This window comes from Stylophora pistillata, chromosome 3 (assembly GCF_964205215.1).
Source record: "Stylophora pistillata chromosome 3, jaStyPist1.2, whole genome shotgun sequence".
Taxonomy (NCBI): domain Eukaryota; kingdom Metazoa; phylum Cnidaria; class Anthozoa; order Scleractinia; family Pocilloporidae; genus Stylophora; species Stylophora pistillata.
The window spans coordinates 26,539,003-26,561,667 of NC_142521.1; the positions used below are offsets into that span (position 1 = coordinate 26,539,003).

Below are 22,665 nucleotides of genomic sequence, written 5' to 3' on the forward strand. Positions count from 1 at the left end.
TCACAAAGCATTTCAAGAACTAAAAGCGTTACTGAACAGCGCCCCAGTGTTGGCAGCTCCCGATTTCAATGCCCCGTTCAAGTTAGCTGTAGACGCAAGTGATGTTGCTGCTGGTGCTGTGCTTTAACAAGTTGATAAAGATGGCGTAGATCATCCTGTTTGCTACTTCTCCAAACAATTTAGTAAAAGCCAGAGAAATTACTCTACCGTTGAGAAAGAATGTTTGGCATTAGTGTTAGCCCTCCAGCATTTCGAAGTTTACGTCACTTCTTCGAGTCTACTGATCAAAGTTTTCAGTGATGATAATCCTCTTGTTTTTCTTCACAAGCTAAAGGACAAGAATCAACGATTGCTGAGGTGGATTTTCATGCTTCAAGAGTACGACTTGGATATAACACGCATAAAAGGAAAGGATAACGTGATTGCTGACTGTCTTTCAAGAGTGGGAGTGTGAGGATATATCAAAGAAAGTTTTACAAACTTTCTTTTTTTTTTGAAGAGGGGGAGTGTTACAAGGATCGGAATTGTCTGGAAAGTTCGCGAAAGTCAATGTCACGCAATATGTTGTTTCAAGAATTTTCTAGAACTGTGACTCATCAGTTTAAAAATAGAGTTTATTGTAATAGTTATAAATAGTTACTATTGTAATGGTTTATAAATAGTTACTTTTGGAAACTTCTAGACTTTAGCTCGCTAGTCAGGTTGTTGTTGTGATTTGGGACTTCGTTCCCTGTTTGTGATCTTTAGGTGATATTGTGTGACAAGTGACAAGTGAAGGGATTTTCCCGTTCGGATGTGAGACTGACATTCTGCTGTCAAGTCCAGAGTTTTTCACCGTGGAGTGCGATACTGCGAAGGAAGTCTTCAGGAGATTTCGCCAAAGAGAAGGACAGTACTTTGCTTGTGGTGAGATAAGCGTAGAGAAGTACACAGTTGGATTCTTCCAAGAGTAGTCGCTAGCTCGTGTTTAGTTATCTCCCGTTGTTCACAGTTAAATAAATTGTGTTTCGTGGAAATAGCGAAGTTATTATCTTTCTGCCGGTAATCAGTTACTGTAACAATTTTACTATTTCACTTAACAAAATGCTTGCCAAAAAGAACTCAAACTATTTAGGGCTACAATAACGAGTTTAATGATGGAAAGATCCTCCTTAAACTGAACAATTTTTAAAGAGAGTATATGATAAAGAAAACAGATGTTATTCATGAAAATTGCAACGATGCTGGAGATCATATACAATGAAATATATGAAGTTCATATATTTTGAACTGCGGTATTAGATACATATGATGCATGATCCTCGCAGTAGATAGCGCTATTTAAGCAATAGCGAAAATCAGACCTGAACAAAAAAAACAAAAAGAAAAAAATCAGGCCTGTACGGGATTCGAACCACTGACCTCTGCGATACTAGTGCAGCGCTCCACCAATTGAGCCAACAAGCCAACTGGGAGCAGGCCGTTAAGTTGATTCGTAATAAACCCGTCAAAGTGATAAATCAGATACAATGAAATATATGAAGTTCATATATTTTGAACTGCGGTATTAGATACGTATGATACACGATCCTCGCAGTAGATAGCGATTTTTTTCCGGTCTGATTTTCGCTATTGCTTAAATAGCGCTATCTACTGCGAGGATCGTGCATCATACGTATCTAATACCGCAGTTCAAAATATATGAACTTCATATATTTCACTGTATCTGATTTATCACTTTGACGGGTTTATTACGAATCATCTTAACGGCCTGCTCCCAGTTGGCTTGTTGGCTCAATTGGTGGAGCGCTGCACTAGTATCGCAGAGGTCAGTGGTTCGAATCCCGTACAGGCCTGATTTTTTTCAGGTCTGATTTTCGCTATTGCTTAAATAGCGATATCTACTGCGAGGATCGTGCATCATACGATGCTAGAGATGTTCTCCAAAGTGACTCAGCGCGAAACGGATACCGCTTGCCAAAAGCGGGCCGGATGGCAGTAGGCTACTAGAAGAACCAATCAGATCGCAGAATCTTGTAGAATACTACCCGCTCACGAAATGAGAAAAAAAAAATAGTGACTAAGGTGAAACTAAACTCTGTTGATTAATCGAGAGCGTGTCCATTGATCCAAAGCACAAGGTCGAAAATTGAAATTTATTGCAGAAACGTTATATTTTGATGAAATTAAAGCCCCCGGACTGAAAACAAACAAAAAAATGTTGTCTAATCCTGAAGCTTTTAAAAGAAAAAATGCAAATCAATTCAGATGTGCTCGTCACTGTATCCCAAAAGCAAGCTTGCAGTAACATAAAAACAAGTGCTAGCAGCTTAACATTTATGACAACAGGCTGTGGAGCGAAGAGGGATTGTCCGCTAGAAGGGATTCGCTTACGGTCAAGGACAGTTATGAAACAGAAAAAAGGGAAAAGAACTGGATAAATCACGATATTTATAGATTGAAATTTATACCTTTAATGAAAGACCTCCCTTAACCCTAAACTAGAAATAGTTCATTCCCACATATTGCCAATACAACACAGACTTACCTGTTGATGGGGTTACAAAAGGAGTTGAAGTAACACTAGCTGCTGTGTAGCAGGGTCTTGAAGGCCATTAATAAAGTTTGGTGTTATTAAAAGTTCCTCCCGTGATATTAGCTGAGAGAAAAGCAAGTTCCCCTATCTGAATCAGCCATTTTTTTAATATAAGCCTGAGTCTAAGCTCACTCTATAACTATATGTTGCTAACGATGTCTTTTGTAATAATAAATGGAGCTCAAGCATTCAAAGTGATTATGGTATATTTACAGCTCTTCCATAAAAACCGCCCACAGCTAGCTGGTAAGCAAAAAACATATCTAAATTTTCCTACCCTAAAGAACACCAGTATTAAAAGGAAAACATGCAGTTAATAAACTATATGGTTGAAGTTATCCTCCAAACAGCAGAATTTCAGTTTGGCATATATACGTTCCTAAATTTCTACCTATAACGCGCAAAGGCGGACAAACAATTTTGCCTTATTTGCATTACAGAAGGAAAGCTTTTATGGACATGAGGAAAATGAAGTAGTGTAACAATTGCCAAATCGTTACCTTTAAGAAGAAAAAAGCCATCCTCGGCTGGTTTGTTACAAAACCAGTCACTTTCACCATGTTTCAACGATAAAGTCCCAGAAGCAATCTCTCCTTCAGGAGCTATTATCTGAATGAATCCTCCCGCTCCGCCTGCCAAAGGGTAGTTACTATTATTTGGGTTAAGATCTTGTCCTCTTCCTCCATCCCCAATTAGTTTTCCTCTCTCCTGTATTGTCACCTGCAAGTATAGTGTGGAGATAGTTTCCCTAAAAGCTCTTCAGTGCTTAGGTGAAATTAACGACCGGCAACAAATGTGTCGCTGTGATTAATATAATAGTCTCACTTCGGATGGAGAAAATTTTCTTTTGTGAAAATTTGATAAATAAATAAATTTTATTTCAAAAATTCCATGCGTGAGAGTTTAGGGTTACCCCACTAAAACTCAGTTAACCGAGTCTCACGAATCCCAGTAAGACAGTTTTGGCCCATAATTCAGAGCCAGGTCACCTTCACCTTTGGCGCTTCTTCAATTTTGAATAATTTACGTATGATGCCGTTGCATTCTGGCCGATGATTTCAACCAATCAAGACTAAAATGTTCTGACAAGGTGAAATATGTAAGATTAAAAGCTGCACTTAAAAGCAAATTTCAGAAGTCCCTTATATAACCTTTTTTCGAAATGTGTTTTTTATCTCCATGGGCCTAGGTGAGTAATATATATGCGTTATTAACCAAGCGTTTTGCATTTTTGTTAACTGAGACGAAGTCGAAGTCCATAAAAATACGAAAAAAGAACGAGGCTAATATCCAGCTATCTTAACGAACAAGCTTGGTTTATAAAGGACTTATTATATTGCAAAAAGATTTGGCTTTTTTAAGAATTAAGAAATGACTTGTTTACCTCGAGAACCGGGAAACAAGCCAACTGTGTTTGTAGCACAATAAACTCACGAGAGTCGTTTGTTTTCTTTGTTTTGGCTATCGTTTGCTGCGTTTTGCGTTTCCATCGCCGAAATTGTTCAAGATGGGTCCATCTTGCCGCTCGGGTAGTCAATCACAACACAGGATTCGCCTCATCTTGCCTACACTGCGAGCGATTTAATAATATGATTTACAACCTTTGGAGAACTGTTTTACCCCTGATTAAATTGTCAAGGTTTTACCCCTTGACAATTGTCAAGTCACATTAAATGTGACTTGACAATTGTGAAAGTTGTTCACAGTGAAAACACGACAATTTGTGCTCAATTGTTTACATGTTGAAGTCGTTGCGGGAAAAGTCAAGACAAGTTTGCAAGAGCACCAAATGTGGCACTACCTCTGAGAAACAAAAAGAAACTCAAAGATCTGCTACGCCTGCGTATAACTCTGACTTGAAAAATGGGGACAATTTACGAAATACTGTTCTAGCTCTTCAGAATTTAAGTATGAAAAAGCCGATTAAACAGGGGTTATTTACAAAACAAGACAAAACTGGCACGAGAAACCTCGTTCGAAGAGATTTATCTCAATCGGATTTGCTTTCTACGGAATTCAACAAAGCTACTAACCTTCCCAGCCTTAAGGCGAATGCGACCTCCTGATCCACCAGTACATTGTCCTGTGCTGTCTGTTTGAGCTGAGGCTCTGATTGAGGCGCCTACAGATGTCACAATTTAGGTGAGAGATGTTCAGAGAAGAAAAAGAATTCATTTTGTTTTCTACAGTGTAATGATTTAAAAGTAAATTTATCTCATAGCAGCCTTTTAAACTGTAAACAGTAAGTTTCTCTACTATTTTCTAACACCTTCAAAATTTTTTCAATGAAGTATACTTGGTTATATTCTAGATGGACGTACATTCTCAGTGATAAAGAACACTTTCTCGTTTTCCTCAAATTCTTTGCTTTAACTTTACGAAGGGTCCTAACACATTTCACGAGTTATTCTTCTTGACTACCTTATTATAGGAAATTAACAATGCACGTTGACAACGCGAAGAAAATTTAGGTTACACCAAATTAACGCGAATTTTTCAAAAATTAGGTTTACATGCATTAAATTAACACGAATGTTTTGATAAGCATCTTGCTTTATTTACTGCGATTTTAATAATTCTGCAAACTCGCACTTTATAGTTCTGAACGCCAAACTGCGTTTTGGCCTCTGTCAATAAAACCTTCCAAGACAAGTCCACAGATGTTTCTAAGTTTTTGCTAAGGCCGAAAATTTGGTTTTGAAGCTTAACTAGACCCTATCAACTCAAAAGATCTTTCAAAGCCTCCGTGAAATCACCAAGAACTGCTCACTCCTTTGATTGACGGAAACCAAACCGCAATTTGTTGCAGTAACACAAACTTGCAGCACTTACAAAATCTCAACATACACATGTCTCATGGAGAAAAAGAAGCATTTACAGTAGTTAGCTTTTAGGAAATAAAGGTGCTTTAAAATAACAATGTTGTAAAATAGCGTGCATTAAATTTACATCGACATTAATCAAGATATATTAAATTAACGCGAATTTTGTAAAATCGCGTTAATAAAGTTCATTGTTAATTTCCCATAATAAGGTAATACGCTTGCTCCTTTGTACATTAGACTGAAAAATCATAATGCTCCTGAAGAGAAAATAAGCGTTATCACTGCCTGTGTATACCCACTACAATTGGTTTGGCACAAGACCAATAGACTCATCGGACAATTTAATGCTAAAAATCGAACACCGAAAGAAACTTCAATCTTCTCACCTATAATAATTTCTCCCTTCTCAGCCACAAGTTCTATGGCTCCTCCGCCAGCAACATCTCCAGGATTTTCTATGCACGAACCTGACATAGAATAACATTAATGAATAAATAAATTTTAAACATTGAAGTATTGCATCTGAGTGTGGAGCACGCATGTGAATTTTGCTTTTTGCAATCCTTGATTGGTTATCTCGGGGTGTTCAACCAAGTACTGTTCACCTCCAAGTAGTTGAAGTGGAACAAAATACGTTCCTATTTCGCTACTGTTACTTGGATGAACCAGGTGGCCTTTAAAGGAAAACACAAAAATAACAACACCGGTTGGTTTGACAGTTCCTAAACTCTCTTTCTAAGGTGGATAACAAAACTGTAAACTTTCGAGAAACATTAATTTGTTTCAATGTTTAACCGCATTTTTTAGAAACGAGGAACATCAAACAATGATGAAGTAACTCCTGGTATCTAAAAGGCACTTAAGAAAGAACATCCGGACCTTTTATTTCAAAAAACGAGACGGACATTTCTAAACGGGAATAGGCATCGTGCAGTGAAATTTTCACTTGTTTTACTTTCACATTTGTCCGAGATAAAGGATGTTTGTTCCTTCTAGTTATTCAGGTTGAGTAAATGATATCCACACCATTACCCTCCAATTTGGGAATTTGGTAAATAATTGTGGTTGAGTTCGCAGGGTAAGTATTTTGGGTCAGTTTTTTAAACATGCTCCCTGAGTAATTTGAATTCCTGAAGGAGGGTTTCATAAGGGGGGGAATAGAGGGAAGCTCACCTTTTAACCCAGTCAAATGCTCTTGACAATGCTGTAGTACACTGTACTATATTTTTGAAGCGACAATCATGGCGGGAAATATTGAAACTGTAACTGTTGTTAAGTTAAAGATTAAGTTTGTTTAGACATTAGTGACGCGTAAGATCAAAAATACCATTATAGTACCACGTGCGTTGTTGCTTGAGAGAGAGTTAATGCGAAAGAATTATCTGCGAAGTTAATTACTGCGTTCATTTGCGACTTCTATTCAAGCGTACAGAGAGGACAATCGGTAAGCATTTTTTTTTCTCCCCTTGTTGTTTTCGCTTTATTCTTTGATCGATTATTGTTAGGTTTTTGTGCACTTGTCTTTTCTCGTATTGTTATGTAATAATTATTGTTCTAACATAGTTCCGTGTGATGTCGCTTAGTCTAGGTTTTCTTGCTTTTATATTAGTTTGACGTGTTTGACATCAGATTATTAATCCGCTATAAATTGCATTGGAATCACAGTTATACGTGTCTGATGTCGAAATTCAGAGCATCGATGTCCTCGTCAGAACTTTGAATTGCGACATTCCTACACCTGCGTTTGCAGAAATAGGATCACACATGCACAGCGATAAACTAGACTTTAATAAACAGTGTGACCTTATAAATGATACGTTCTCACAAAATCAGTTTCCACTCCTTTACTTCTCCTTTTGATAACAAACCAATATAACCTCACCTCCACTTCTTCCCACTTCTGTAACCTTCTATAAACAAACTATATTTACTAACATTATGAATATACAAAGTGTATACCTGTTGCACTTTGTAATAAAATTATCGCACTTTGTGATACCTGTAGCACTTTTTATATTTATAACACTTTTCTGCATTTTGTAATAACAGACCATAGCATTTGTAATAAATTAAGCTGTCGCTCTTTACAACGCACTGGACATAGATGGTCGGAAGACGAGTAGACCTGATAACAGCCATCATTCCTGTCAAAAACTATAATAATAATAATAATAATAATAATAATAATCATAATAACAATCATAATCATAATAATAAAGAGTATTTCTATAGCGCACAACTCCACTAAATTGCCGTGGCGCTTTACAACAAATAAAAATAAATTATGAACAAACTATATTTACTAACATTCACTAACAACCATTTTAAAAAGATAAGTTTTCAAAACGCTTTTAAAAATGTCAACAGAAGAATTCCTACATATTGAAAGAGGCAAAGAGTTCCACAATCTAGGAGCACTACCGCAAACGATCGATCTCCATAAGATCGCATTTTGAAGATGGCTCTACAAGGTCGCCATTACTAACAGACCGCAAAGAATAAGAGCTCCTACGATAAGTTAAAAGTTCAGACAAATACGACCGGGCCTTACCACTAAGATATTTATATACTAAAAGAAGAGTCTTAAAAACAATACGATGCCTGATGGGAAGCCAATGCAGATCAATTAAAGTCGGAGTAATATGATCGAACTCCCTAGTCTTCAACAACTTTTGTCTGAACATGAACATTAGGATTTCTTTTGCAGTCAGTACATAACTTTAGATCTATTTCGAGGGAAGCACCTTTGACTCGAAATAGAAAATCCACGCTGAATTAATTGAGCTTTCTAGTATCGTAAATTCTGCTTTTTTCTTAAACAGTAATCAATATTCATAGAACTTCTTCATTTTCGGGTAATTAAACTTGTCAAGTGAAAAACGTGTTGAGGGGTTTGTGCCGTCACTGATAAGGTGCCAATAACATCGAGGGCAAATGATGAGCGAAAATATCCTGCATTCTTGAAAGATGATTAAGGAGGTGAGCTGTAGTTTTGTGAATAAGTTAATTGAAACGAGTTTTTATCAGACGAGATGTCATAGTGGGTAGAATTAGCAAAATATTGGCAGCAAGGTAATTAGTTGTTTTACTGATGACTTGTTTTGTAAAATAAACAGTTCTCTTGAACGCGAAGTTATCGGCTCTAAGGCAAGAGTTTGGTAAACATGGAGTCGACCAATTCAGATGGGAAAACCGTTCCTGTTTGTGGAGCACTGTCATCCAAAAACAAGGAATCGAAAAACACAAACAGATGGGAAAAGCATTTCTGTTGGAGCATTGGTCATCTATAAACACATGTTAATATAATCCGCTTTTCCTCGACCCTTTTTTGTCCTTTACAAAATATTACGAAGAAAGAACGCTTTCTGGTGGACAGGATTACAAAATTTTGCCACATTGCAGTTTAATATTTAGAGTCTGCGATAAAGTCTCCTAAAGACTTCCACTCATACAAAGGAGAATAAAGTCCACGATCATCACTGACTTGGTCATTCAAAGGATTCTGTAATCAGGTTTTTCTTCTTCTCTATTTTTCTCTTAGTTAAAGTAGATTTTCTGTATAGGGATAACGGCGAAAAGTCAAAAACACGGAACTGGGGGAAATTTCTCAAAACTCTTTTTAGGTCTTTTTTAATAGCTCCTATGATACAACGTTTAGGAAGAACTTTGTTTTGAGTTTCATAACAGCATGATTAATCTTACGAGTTGTTTTATTATTGTATCACGCAGATAAAATAACGTCCGTGCCTAGAATAAAATTGGCGAAGAAGCCCTCCTTCTAACAGGTTTCCCATTCTATTGTATCAGTAGAACTCAGTAAGATAACAGACGCGCAAAAAATCATCACAATTGAAAACAGAAACGATTTACGAAACTTTCAGTGACAAGGACGATTCCTGTTAAGAATGAATCGAGAGAGATAGTTTAAAGGATCTTCTGGTGACCGTTATCATGTTTACTTTAACAATTCTACACAGATACAGACGTGTCCTTAAAGAACTCGCAAGGGACATACCTGGAGCGCGGTGAAAAGTAACAGAAACTTTGCCATCGTTATCTTTAAGCTGCCACGATGAATGAACCCAGAGTTTTGCACATAGTTAAAATCGTTTCACTGCTGTAGTCTTCCTCGTTATGCAAACAGGACATCAGCCCATGGAGGCTGCTACTCGAGTTACCAATTTCATTCTGACACCGTTTATGTAAACAGGCTGTATGGCCTGACAAAATTTGCTTTTATCATTTACCAACAAGTTCATTTGTTAGACTATGAAGTAACGTATTTTTGGTAGTTTCGTCATGAAAAGACATAATGGCAAACTGTATTGTGTCAGTGCTTTGAGAATAAAAGCGAATTATTATCCAATTTTGTTAAATTTCGTTATTTTCCTAGTCTATTTGTTGTGTTCATCCGACTTATACACGCTAAAAGACATCCCAAATTTTGCAGAAACCGGTAGTGGGCTTTGTTTGGATTTTTCGACTGGCAATTACTGTCCGTGGACAAATTCGGTTCTTGGAATTGTTCGTTAGACGACTAAGACGCTGTTTACAACTACATCATCTAATCGCAGCCGCACACCGTTTTATAACAACTCGTGCTGCTCTTTTAACTTACCAAGGCTTAAATTAGTGGGCTTAATCCATCCAAATCCTGGTCCCACTACAGAAGCAACGACCAATATTAAAAACTCATGTCAAAAGGTAAACCACAGTTAAATATCAATTGTCTCTATATGAACGCTCCAAGTATTGTCAACAAGATCGACGAGCTACAAGTCCTCGCTACAAACATGGATGTGTTGGCTACCACCGAGACATGGCTAATACCGGACATCAACATCTGCGAGATCTTAAGCTTGCCTAACATGAACGTCACTATTCATAGAAGAGACAGATTTGAGCATAATAACAAACGTGGAGGAGGCGTCCTGCTAGCAGTTCGTAATACAGTGCCACGTGTTAGAAGGCTTGACATCGAAACCTGAGCTGAAATTGTTGTTTGCGAGCTTTGCCCGTCATGCACGAAAAAGTTATTAATGGCAGTTTTCTACCGCCCTCCTTCTTCTCATTATTTCTATTTGAAAGAATTTATGAAATCTCTGGACCAAGCCTCCAAGGCTAAATTTGATCGACTTTTGATTGTCGGTGATTTCAACCTACCGAATGTCGACTGGGCTACCGTAACTGCCTCTATCGATTGTCAGATGTACACCCTCTTTACTAGGGCAATTAAGAATCATTTTCTTTGGCAAGTTATCGATTTCCCAACCAGGAATGATAATCTCTTGGATTTACTGCTCACAAATATTCCAGACAAGATTTCTAATGTTAAAGGATTTCAGGATATTTTTAACTCAGATCACCAACTTATTGAATATTCCTTGGACCTTCGAATCAAAAGCCAGTCACATAATTTATTAAACGACGACTATATAATATTCTGCGTGGAATATTATATAGTTAGATATATATATATATCTTATTAACCAAGCGCGAGGGCCGTAGCGGGAAAATATCGGCCCGGGGTCTTGACAGTACGGACCGAGCGCAGCGAGGTCCATAAAAAAAAGACCGAGGGCCGATATTCTTCCAGTACGGTCCTGAGCAAGCTTGGTTAATAAGAGATTTATTATACGTCTGAAGTTCAAAGGGACACAAGTGCGGTATCATTCGGGACCATTCGGGACAGTGCCCGGTCCAATACTTAGAGAATATTGACCGGCAATAGAGCATTTTGATTGGTTGATTTTAGTCATTGGCCCTCTGACTGCCCGAGTCGTGTAATAAATTATATTACTCGTAAAAATACTCAGCGATACTACACAACAAAACGTCTAATAAGATATATGTACTCCATAAATAACTTTCAGATCTTGGATTTCGTTCGCAAACCTGGTTTTATCAATGATACGCAAAATTCAAAACCTATCAGGATTCGATTAAAAATTTAAAAACTTTTTGCAAAGTCGTCGTGCGTATCGTTTGGGTATGTTGTAAATATTGTAAAATCATAAAGAAAAACTAATGACGGATCTTTTTGAATGAGAAGACACCGGTCGGTGTTTGGATCGAGTGGACGTCTAATATACCGGCGTTCCAAAAGGTCATTTTCAACTCGTGTTTCAACCTGTTGTTTTTTGATAACCTATTTTTAACTGAACTTTTATCTCTTTCAACCATTTGCGTTTCGTGATTTTCCTTTACCTGGAAATTTAGATTTTTCTATTTAACTCGGTAACCTCTGCTGCATATGTCAGTGTCTTTAACCCTAGTCTGTCCATGATCCCCGCAGAAACCAACATTGCAAATTCCAATTCGATCTGGATACGGTGGACAAGAAGAGCCCCCCAGAGGAATGTCCGTTGCTAAATTATTTATTATTTATTCATTAATTAATTTATTTATCATGTGCTGTTTCCTTTTACTACGCGTTAGTTCCGTGGTCTTGTGCGATTTTTTCCCATTGCAACGCTGTTTTTGTAGAGTGAGGTCTTCTTTCCTCAACTGAGTTTGATCGGAACTGGAATCGGGACTTGAATGGAGGTTTTCAATTGTATAAATTTAGAAACCTTTAGGTTAAATTGACCGAGCATTATTTTTTCGGATAATTTAAGATGAAACCGTAAGTGGTATTGATCTTTTAACATTTAAGATGTAAATTTTTTTGTACTTGATTCAAAAGTAATAATAAGCACACTGCCGAAATTCCCCGTTTGCATTTACCTCATAGTGACCGTCAGTTTAACTTACAAGCCTTTTATATTTTGAAGAATTACAATTTGTATAGTGTTAAGTTGTTTACTGTAATATCAAGTAAAATATGAAGAGTAAATAAAATTTGGCATAAATTATGGTTTTGTCATGTGACTGCAGAAAAATTGTTAAGGAGTACATAGTAATGTATTTGAAATTCTACCTAAATTTAATCTCTAGCTAGTTTTACAATAGTGGTTTAAGTAAATGATCCTACAGTTGTATTTTTAGCACTCGCTGTCTCGTCTTTATGGAAATAAATTGAAAAGTTCCCATTTAAATTATGTAAAAACATTCTAGTACATTATTATCATTTTCCTTCTAACGAAGTGTTTATAATTATCTTAAGTAACAAGTGAAGTTCAGTGGAAGGAGAATGTATATGTAATGTTAACCTTATTATGCGATTATATAAGGTTATTAATTAAAATGAAGCCTTGTTCAATACTGATCATGACTCGCATGAGTTATATAAGACTCCTTTCATGTTTCAACGTGACTAGGATTACCTCTAAGCCTAAGTTAAAGTTTTTCATTTGTAAAGACTATGCCATTCAAAATTTTGTGTCGAAATTCCCTGGTCTTTGAATCCAGCATAGTACAAGATCGTAGATGGCAAATTTTGTCCCATTCCACATTTGCGTCAGGATATTTATTTGTTAGTTTTCCTTTTGCAGTCGGGGGAATTGGCTTCTTTCCCCAAAAAATTGGATACATTTGTTCAGAAGAGATGTCATCAATTGTAACAACAGGCATTTAATTCCGCATAAGACCAACCTGAGGGCTCAGGGTAGAATAGGCACGAAAACAAGGAAAATGAAATTAATCGAGTGCTTTTGTGGGTAATTTAACGTCCGTGGAGCCATTGATCAAACGTATCATAACTTTGATTTAATTGGTTGTGACAGAGTGAGAAAATTAGGAAAGGGTGGAGGTTAGAAAGGAATCAGCTCTTCTGCACGATGACTTCGTTTTCTAAAGATTCACCACCTGGCCTCGTTTGCACGAAGATTTTCATTAATTTTCAATAACTATTTGCTGTTGTTTAAACGTGCGTTTTCTTTTTAATTCAGTATTGTTGAAATCTTTCTAATTGAAATAGACGAGTCCACACTTTGAAAGCCAGGCTTGGAGGTTAGCTTGGGTGTCTCGCGATAAGCAGAAATTAAGCCTATAGGTTTGATGATGAGATGTCAAAAAAAAAAAAAGAAGAATCTAGGAGTGAAGTGCGCTTTTATAAGTGCAATAGATGAGGATCTATAGCCGATCGTTATCAGTAAAAGGCTTCTTAGATTTATATATGTAGGTCCATGCGAATCACTTGATGACGTTCGGTGTAGCGTATGTACCAATGAGCCCGTAATCACAGAAACGAGGAAGAAACGAAACAAAGTATGAAGCTCCCAAGAGGTTCACAGCTGCGTTTGGGGAATGCAATGGAAAAGATCAGATATAAAGATAAGCAAAGATTTTGTTGATCTAGACATTAAATATAAAAAATAAAAACAAGTAACGTTTTAGAAATAAACTCTACAGGATTTACACTTGCATAATTAAAATTATGGGAAGTTGAAGCAAATATTAATTCGATGATGAGAAAAAAAGGGTTAAAGGCGGTCTTCCCTTTAAGAGAAGTCGATTTCGATTCGTTAATTTTTTTGTTTCAAAAGATCTTTTTTGTAAGTGTTTTCTGAATCACATTAAAAGTGAATCATTTAAATCAGTGCGGTTAACTTCAAAGCACTGAAAATTTAAAGGATAAGTACGCAAACGAAGTAAAAGAACAAAAATCAGAAGCAGACATCCCAAACTTTCAAGTTGGTTTCCTGGAGACTTTGGAGGAAGACAAGCGACTAACTGAGAAAGACGAGCACAAGAAGATGACTAGAATCGAGAACTAGATGATTTCATCGCCGCCGAAGGGTCGTCAAGCACTGTGAAAAAAGAAGTACAAGTGTAAATAGTTTTAAGGGGGTTTTGCGAACAGCAGGTTACTGCAATTTTTGATTTATTGAATATACCTGCTGCTGCTCTCGACAAGCTCTTTGGCAAGTTCTTTAAAGATGTCTACAAGCAAAATGACGGCGGGCACGAACCAGACAGTATTTCAAGCCTTTAAAAAAGGCATGCTTGAGTTATCTTCGTCGTGCTCGCCTTTCTTATTTGCCGACTGTCTTTCTCAAAAAGATCTACAAAGTAAGTTCAAGCGATCCCAAATCCTTCTTTCTTAGCATCAAAAACTAAAATTGAAAAAACTGAATTATAATCTATATCCCTTCTCTTTGAACAAAGAGGTACGATAAATATCTTACCAACCTCGTTTTTCTCGGTCCGCACTGTAAGTCAAGGAACCTCGGTTTTCGATTTATGGCCAAGCGCGAAGCAGTTTATGAAAAGGTTTGTACTTTATGTGACTTATGAAAAACGTAATCAAGGTAGTTAATAATCAATAAAATCGGCTAGTATCCCACTAACAAGGTGACAGGTTGAAAAAAACACTTTTAGCACGATGGGCAATGGTGACTAGAATAGCTCCGGAGATTTTCACTTCTTCCCAGATCCTCTCGGCAAATTAGTCGCTTGACCCAGCTCTCTTACCATTTCACTTTTTTTGCCGTCATACATGGCTACCACTTGTTGGTGTTTCAATTTTCACAAGTATTATAGATCAGGATTGAGTTTGTAAACATTCGGCGTCGATCACGAACTCCATTGTTCCGGACTTTTTTTAGGTTCAATGAACTGGGATGATATTAGGAAACCACTATAACGCTACGTGGATTCGTCCAAGTAAGTTATTAAATCAGCCATTAGATAAGGCCCGGTTTATTGTTCAAGAGGAGTAAGTTTTGCACCGAAAGTTCCCCTCGGCAAGTTTGATAAGGTTATCAGTTATCGGTTGATAAAAGGAGTTACATCGTTGTAGTGAAATTTTGAAAAGCTGATGGTTTGATCATTAGCCCTTTGTTGGAGAAAATTCAATACTGAGTGAGTTTGACTGATAATGGCTATTTTCGCTTTAATTTGAAGTTGAACTGAATTAGTTTGGTTGCGCGTATTTCTTTCCAAGCATTGAAACGTTCTGTATGGTCACATAATGAGCGAATTTTTCCATAGACCGTCCGGACGGAAGTCACGGACAACCTTTTCGTTTTGGACCAGAGTTTTCCACCTAGCGCGGCTGGCTTATTATGGCCCATACTACGTGATATTACCGGACTTAAAAATCTAACAATCACCATTTTCAACCAAAGGGGAAAATTATCTTGCATTCCTTTTTTTCGGGAAACGATTGAACTGATGAACTCGCTGTTTTTACCTTGCAGTGCCATCATTTTAAACAGAATACAGTGCACATAGCACTTGAAATAAATGTAGCGCCATGAGCCCTATATAAAAATACGGGACGGTTTTTATAAAATATTCAGACGTTTTATTATGGGTATCAATTCTTCTGATGGTCTTTTCGGAACAGATTGTGACGCAGCTTTTTTTAATTTCTTTTTTCAATTCATGGAACATTTTTCCAAGCAACAGCGAGCTGTCAGGGAGGAATTTAGAATAATAATTAGCTGGTTCTACTCGCACTGTAAAATTTTGCTGGTAAAGTGCAGCTTTTTTCCATTGCCCTTTTCGCAATTTGGAGCCTTTGTCAACGCAAATCGCCGAGATTTCGTACCCTTAAAAAGGTATATGGGTCTTTTTTGAGATATTATGAAGGTTTCTTGTACCAGGCCGGTTTCCATAGAGACAATAAGGAGAAATACACTTCATAATACAAAATCTTTTTATTTAAACAATTTTGCATTTTCAAATTGCGCAAAACAAGAAGCGTATTTTCCCTTTTTCTATCGTTCTTTCTGAAGTGGTACTAATCTAAAGAAATACAGTTTGCTTTTCAGAATCACTGGAGTATTTTAATTCCCTTCAGCTTTTAAGAAAATATGCCCATATACCCTTGAAGTCATCGATGCCGTACTTTTTTTCATTCCTTCACCAATTTTTGTAACCCTCCAAAGCAGCGATTTTAAATCCCAATCAAGCAGGTATGAGCTTGTTCCTCAAAGTTAGTGACTTAAGACTTCTCTTAAGAGCCTTTTCAGCATCTTTTGCTTGAATAGAGCGCTTTATTTGATTAGAGTACTTCTCTTCTGAACTGTCATGTATTTAAAGTAAGAAAGTAACTTTTAAAGCTAAATGTTTAATGCTATTTTCTCGAGCTGGAAATTCTTGCCGCATGCAGGTCGGGCAGTGCTCCTTAGATTTACGGAATGAACGTACAATATTTTCATTTTCGATTTACATTCTACATTGCACAAAAAATATCCGTGTAATTTGAGAAAGCTCCTCAAAACAATTTAAAAGCCGAAAACAAACTTGTCGTCTTTTTTTTTTGTAAGTGTAGCCTCTCTGACAAATTTGTTTTGACACAGATTTCAAAGAACGTTTCCCGCGTCAGAATACCATTTAAGCGAACATTAGGAAATATGGTTATTTCATGTAACTAAGATGAAAATTCAGAACAATAACTCATTCTTATTCGAAAGAATTAGTCGTACATGAAAAGCTTGGAACCCGGATGCAAACGTGATGGTGTATTCTAATCGTCCGGGTATGGCTAATCCTGAGAACGAATCAAGTTTCGACAACCTTAACAGAACAGTAGTCATCATCATAGTTGCTTGAAGAGGCCGAGTTTTATATTTTCGGTTCTACGATTTGCGGTGAAGTATTGGCTGGAAGACTCAATTCGGTGGTGATTGCTCAGTGCGTTCCGTTAGTAATGTTAGGTCTTTCTTTTTGGGTCGTCTGTTGTGTAAATGTCGTGAGTAGGTCGTTTATTCAGTTATTTGCCAGCATCTGTTGAGGGGATTCTGTTCGGATTACGTGAACCAGCCTCCAAAGTCAGTAACACTAACTTGTTTTTTTACATTCCTACAGCAATCTCGATCCATGACCTCTCTGTTATCTTGTGCGTACTTGGTTTATCCTTCTCTGTGAAGTAACCTGCCAGTTTTGAAATCATCACTTTTTAATCTATTACTTAGCTTTGCATTATTTGAATAGAATTCCACATTTCTTGAATGCGTTGTAGTAAAGAGATGCCTAACTGGGCGCCTTTTTCGTCCACGCCTCGTCACCGTCTATCTTTTTGGAGCTGCCATGACAATTCTTCGCATCATGTGGACGCTATCCTATTATGACGTATCCTATTTAAATGAAATCAGAAATTTTCGCTACCAGTGGTGTAGAATGCAGAAATGGCGTGTAGACTGGGAAGGAATGGTTAGACCATGTGAGAGTCGAGTTGCCTGGTCCCAAAGAGAAATAAACTCAGAGTTGAGAAGTGATGCAAGGAAAAGTTTTATCACAAAATGGGAGATACTTCCTGCAGGTGAAATAAAGAATAAAACAACTTTCAGGGGTACTGATGCTAAACGCAGAATATTACCTTCAATCAGATATCCTTAATCGATTGTAATATTCTGGTCAACATTGTTGATTACCATTAACCGTGATAAATATCTGCAGATACCTGAAAAAAATAGTCGAAACTGATTAGCACATTAAAATTAAATTGACGCTTTCATCTCCGTTAAGATCATGAGCGAGATGGCTTAAGCTGAAAATCTTCTGATTATTTCGCTGTCCTGATTTTTCACAAGGTCAATTTAGTCGTTTCTTTATTCAATCCGTGACAAAGAAGGGCGACATAAAAACCTTTGGGGGCGATGCATGGCGAGTTTATATCAGACAAGGCCCAGCCTCAATTGCGCCGCAAGTTTGGGACCTCGAAAACGGCATGTACGAGGTGCTGTTTTTAGTAACGGAACCTGGCAATTATTCCGCCCAGATAATACTGGATTTCACTTTATGTGACGGTTTGCGGGATCCACCAGTGGATTGGTTTATTATAGGTAAGTAATTCATGGGGATCCAGCTTTATTGGGTGATTGGTTTGCATTCTAACTCAAAATGCCAAGGTGTTGGTTTGAGCTCTGTTTAAGACTGACAATGCTCGCTGTAAGATAGACCACGCTCGGTTGGAGATCTTTCTGTCATGACCTCACTGCTTCTTTCACAGAACTTGCAAAGCCGCTGACATATTTTGTAATGCGATGCCAAAAAAAAACCGAGATGAGAGATTATGAGTAGAATTTTGCTTTGTACCAAACTAAACCAGTGAACACCAGGAATAGCGGCCCAATACAAAATTTATACCGACAGAATCGGCTGATTCCTTCTATGAACATTTTTACAATAAATAATGAGCTTTTCTAATATGATTTAAAGATGTGGTCAGACGCAATTTGACACCTTAAGCCGCCCCAATTCGATAACAACGCTAGACTGTCCACCAAATATGCATCAACTGAATGGTACTGAATCCTTCTTCACATATCAGGGACGGTTCAAGGAAAGTATCAGCCAGATGGCGTCTTGGGATACATTGGCGATGACTACATCCTACAACCTCTGGGGGAACAAACAAGGTTCAATTTCTTTGTTCCGTGGAATGGCGCTCTCACTCCTGACGCCTCAATCATACCATCCTGCCTTGTTGGTTTAGAAACAGAGGGTATGGCTGACCCGATCCGAATTAAATATTTTTGCTTTGTACGTTATATGTAGAGATTATGTTTATATTTACTTATAGAGTAATTACAAATTCCAGTAAATACGAGCATTACTTAAAATGATAGCTTGACTTACATGATTGCGATAACTTGCAAAACTAGTCAAATTTACACTAACATTAATACCAAACATGCACAAGTTTCAAATTTTGTCATAGTTTTAATTAATTGGTAATAGGACTTCCAGTTGTCTAATTTGGCCTGATACCATACTCGTGATTGACAAATCGGACTCCAGTTTCGCGGTCGTCTGATCACATTACTCACTCGTCTGATTACAGACCGAGTTGAACTCCACTCAGTCCTTATTGCCATAACTAAGTTTTTCAATAGTAAAATTAAAATAACCCTTTTCTGCAAATGTGATTTAATAGATATATATATATATATATACCTGCAGACAGTGCACACTGTTTCGACCTATGTGGGTCTCATCAGTGCAGTGCAGACACTGGGCCAAGCTCTGGAATAAACCATTGCCTGGGCGCTACACTTGTGGGACCAAGTGCAGGCACGTTGCCATGCGAGAGTGCTCAAATCACAACTAAGGTGATGAGCTTCGCCCGGAGGCTAAGTGCATGGCAACCCCAGTGTAGAGTGCTCAATCGCAAGGTAGCCAAAAGGCAAAGCCAAGCGAGAGCTATCTATATATATATATATATATATATATATATATAGTAAGTGTAAAACGATGAAACATGAAGCAAACTCCTAACTGTTCCAGCTTTAATGTGGCGACGTTTCGGCCTTCGGCCTTCTTCAGATGGAACGTATTTACATAATACTTTCCATCTGAAGAAGGCCGAAGGCCGAAACGTCTCCAAATTAAAGCTGAAACAGTTAGAAGTTTGCTTCATGTTTCATCGTTTTACACTTACTTAATATTTTCATTAAAGCACCGTATCCTCCGTGGATCCTTCTACTGGGAGCTCATACGATAACACTGCGACAACACACGTCATGCAAGACTAGCAATGTGATATACCTGATAGAATGCAGCAAATGTAACGATCAGTACGTAGGCGAGACAGGTCACCCAATTCACCACCGTGGCAATCAACACCGTAGCGACATCAAGGGTGGACATAAAAACATACCCTCTGTCAGACATTTTAAGAACTGTGGAGTCGACCATCTTAAACTTACGGTTATTGAAAAAGTTAGAAGTCAAAATCAAGAAATCAGAAAAGCAACAGAAAATTATTGGATTTTAAGACTCAATCCTACTATCAATAAGCTTACTACATGAATTATAACTACTTTAACTTATCTATTTTAGACACCATGACACGTTTCGCTGTTATCTATTCTATTTTTATATTATTACGTCATGACATGTTTACTGTTGACACGAATTTTAAATTTGAATATTGCTCATGTAATTAGTATGCTCCTGAGGAAGACCGAGACGGTCGAAACATCGAGCTAATAAACCAACAAAGCTACGTTGGAGTTGGCCTCTTGACCATTACATTTCTGCTCTTATTTACGTTATTTCAAGAGCCCACGATCGCTTCAGTGATCCTCCAGGCAGCGCGTTTGAGACTGATCATCATTGTTTGTGGGACCCCTTACAAGCTTCTACTTATATATATATATATATATATATATATATACGGGAACTCTGTGATATTAGTGAGAGGCTCTTCCAAAACTAAAATGATCTGCCACAAACAGCTAGGCTGCTATGACGGGATAGATGGCGGTTCACACATTGCAAAAAGCAAAGGAAATCACTTTGAATTTTCTACTCTGCAAATGCTATTCAGTACGGCAGAATTGTACCTTGCGTCAGTAAGCTGATCATTTCTGGATTTTAAGGTTATTTTGAAGTCCATGAAAGGGGAAACAATGCTAAATATCGACTTATAAAAAAATTTTGAAAAATGTCAGACATTTCCTAACATTTTTACTTTTGACAATCTCCCATGACTCTACAGGAAATTTGCCAACCAGTTGTGGAATAACGTGTAACTTTGTGAAGAATGGATTTGGTAGATGGGTCAACAATGAATGGTTACCGTACGTAACAGGTTTGTTTTCCTACAGAATATATCTTCTTTACCAAATGGAAAGGAGATGACTTTTATCTAGATCGTGTACAAAATCGTTACTCTCTATTACTTGTATTTCCTTTCCTGTTTTTTATTCGGATTTTCGGAGCCGCGTCTTGCCAACGTTCCGTTTTGAAATATGAAAATTTTCCTTATGGACCTTCCTTTATCTCATTTGTTTATTTTTTCAATACCAGATGACGACTCGACAATAGAACAACATCCAGTCACACCTGCGAACACTTTATGGATATATGGTGATTCTGTTGGTCAACGATTTTTAGATTCACTTAAATCGAGAGGAATTTGTCAAGAACATTTCAAAAAGTGCACCAATTCCTACATGTGGGTATATGAGGTAGGGACTAAGGTCTATTTGAGGCAATAATGACGCTGATTGCAAACAAACTCGTTTAATAGATTAATTAAGTTTCTTTTAGAGTTAAGAGTTTCATATATTTACCGCTAAAGTCGTTGGAGATATGGCCGCGCGAGTAGTTCCCAGGTTTTAAATTGTTATTGACTACTTGTCACATTTGTTGTTAATTCTATGAGTTATTTTTTTAAAAGTGAAGAAAATTGGGGTTCACTTTGCCTTCCAAGTACACCCAGGTGTTGTTTTGGTTTCTGAATGTTTTTTGTATGAAATTTTCAGTTGACAAGTGTTAAAAAAGCAAAGACAAAGTTTGAGCGGAACGACTTTGACGAGACAATTATCCTGCAACATATGAGTAAGATTCTCGACTCTTCGGATCTGAAGACACAAGACAGTGTGTTTCTCTTCAATCTTGGTGTTCATTACTCCGTATCACTCAATTTTACAACTTACAGACGCCTCATAGACAACGTGGTGAGACTACTGAGGAGAAAGTTAGGTAACACAGCGCAAAACATGCCCATTCTAATTTGGAAGACGACCACTTCCATAGAAAAGGAAATGGTTCACAAAATGTATGCTGAACTACCTAGGAACAAAACCCATTGGAGATTTCATACTCATCAGGTATGACGTTCTTTAGGTTGCTGAAAACGCAAACTCGTAAATATCCTTCTGATTTTATTTAGTTTTTTCCTTTTTTCCCCCCTTGCACGCTAAAGGAAATCAGATTCCTCAATTGGACGAACGGTTGATGCGAAAGCGGAAAAATTTTCACTCCAATTGCTGTTTCCCGTCCGCGTAAAGTACACCACGTAACTTGACTTTCTTGCAATTATTGGAAGATTTTACAATATTCTTAAATCCTTTGCGAAACGCTTGCAATCCAAATCCGTTAAGCTGTGACGTTGTTCTTTATGCTTCTTCCTGCAGAGACTTGAGTTGTTTTACAAGTATGCCGTTAGTGCCATGTGCAAGGCTGGTATTCCTGTGCTAGATGTGTATCCCATGACTGCTTCATACCCTAATGGCACGTTAGATCACGTGCACTACAGCGACGAAGCACAAAGAGCAGCGGAAGACCAGCTGGTAACATTTGTAAAACAGGAAATCAAGAAAAAACGGAGGAATCTCCTAGTCGTTTAGCCAGAAATTTCTAAAGTTGAGTTTTCTTGTCCCAGAATGACACATCAAATACATCTTTGATATTTAGATTCAAAGGATATTTTTTTAATTTGCAGAATATTTATGATAGGTTTATTTCTAGACTTGGCAACTCGTCATCGCTACCGTTGAAAACAAGAATATAATAGCTTTTGAAAATTATTTGAAATAATTCATTCTAGTTACTTTTATGAGTCCTGGCTTTGTTTATTCCACAATTAGTTATTTTAGCCTTATACTATCGACCCCCAATAGAGTTCAGTCATTCTTCTATCTC

At 37.4% G+C, this 22,665-nt stretch overlaps 2 protein-coding genes across 3 annotated transcripts; one reads left to right on the forward strand and one right to left on the reverse strand.

The window, feature by feature from the left end:
* Positions 1-293: 293 nt before the first annotated feature.
* On the reverse strand, positions 294-9,451 carry LOC148735345 (uncharacterized). Its single transcript, XM_088752942.1, has 6 exons — positions 9,416-9,451; positions 6,006-6,135; positions 5,787-5,867; positions 4,609-4,697; positions 3,076-3,295; positions 294-328 (listed from the first exon to the last, which is right to left on the reverse strand). Exons 1-6 carry the CDS (start codon positions 9,449-9,451, stop codon positions 294-296), a joined length of 591 nt encoding a protein of 196 aa, XP_088609068.1.
* A 5,338-nt stretch (positions 9,452-14,789) lies between these two features.
* On the forward strand, positions 14,790-22,579 carry LOC111340519 (uncharacterized). 2 transcript variants are annotated; one of them, XM_022947380.2, is made up of 8 exons: positions 14,790-14,946; positions 17,252-17,551; positions 17,823-18,074; positions 18,563-18,736; positions 20,735-20,827; positions 21,046-21,206; positions 21,504-21,851; positions 22,158-22,579. In XM_022947380.2, exons 1-8 carry the CDS (start codon positions 14,904-14,906, stop codon positions 22,368-22,370), a joined length of 1,584 nt encoding a protein of 527 aa, XP_022803115.2. In that variant the 5' UTR covers positions 14,790-14,903; the 3' UTR covers positions 22,371-22,579. The 2 variants fall into 2 exon arrangements, with proteins under 2 accessions (XP_022803115.2, XP_088611434.1); XM_088755308.1 differs by lacking the exon at positions 22,158-22,579 and having other exon boundaries at positions 21,504-21,579; positions 21,680-21,808.
* Positions 22,580-22,665: the final 86 nt, after the last annotated feature.

Coding starts and splice junctions, on each gene's coding strand:
- LOC111340519 (XM_022947380.2), top strand. CDS start 14,904: ATGATATTAGGAAACCACTATAACGCTACGTGGATTCGTCCAA. Junction 17,552..17,822: donor ATGGGAGATACTTCCTGCAG/GTGAAATAAAGA, acceptor ATTTTTCACAAG/GTCAATTTAGTCGTTTCTTT. Junction 21,207..21,503: donor CCTACATGTGGGTATATGAG/GTAGGGACTAAG, acceptor TGAAATTTTCAG/TTGACAAGTGTTAAAAAAGC.
- LOC148735345 (XM_088752942.1), bottom strand. CDS start 9,451: ATGGCAAAGTTTCTGTTACTTTTCACCGCGCTCCAG. Junction 6,136..9,415: donor TACTTTTCACCGCGCTCCAG/GTATGTCCCTTG, acceptor TATCCACCTTAG/AAAGAGAGTTTAGGAACTGT. Junction 3,296..4,608: donor TTCGCCTTAAGGCTGGGAAG/GTTAGTAGCTTT, acceptor CTATACTTGCAG/GTGACAATACAGGAGAGAGG.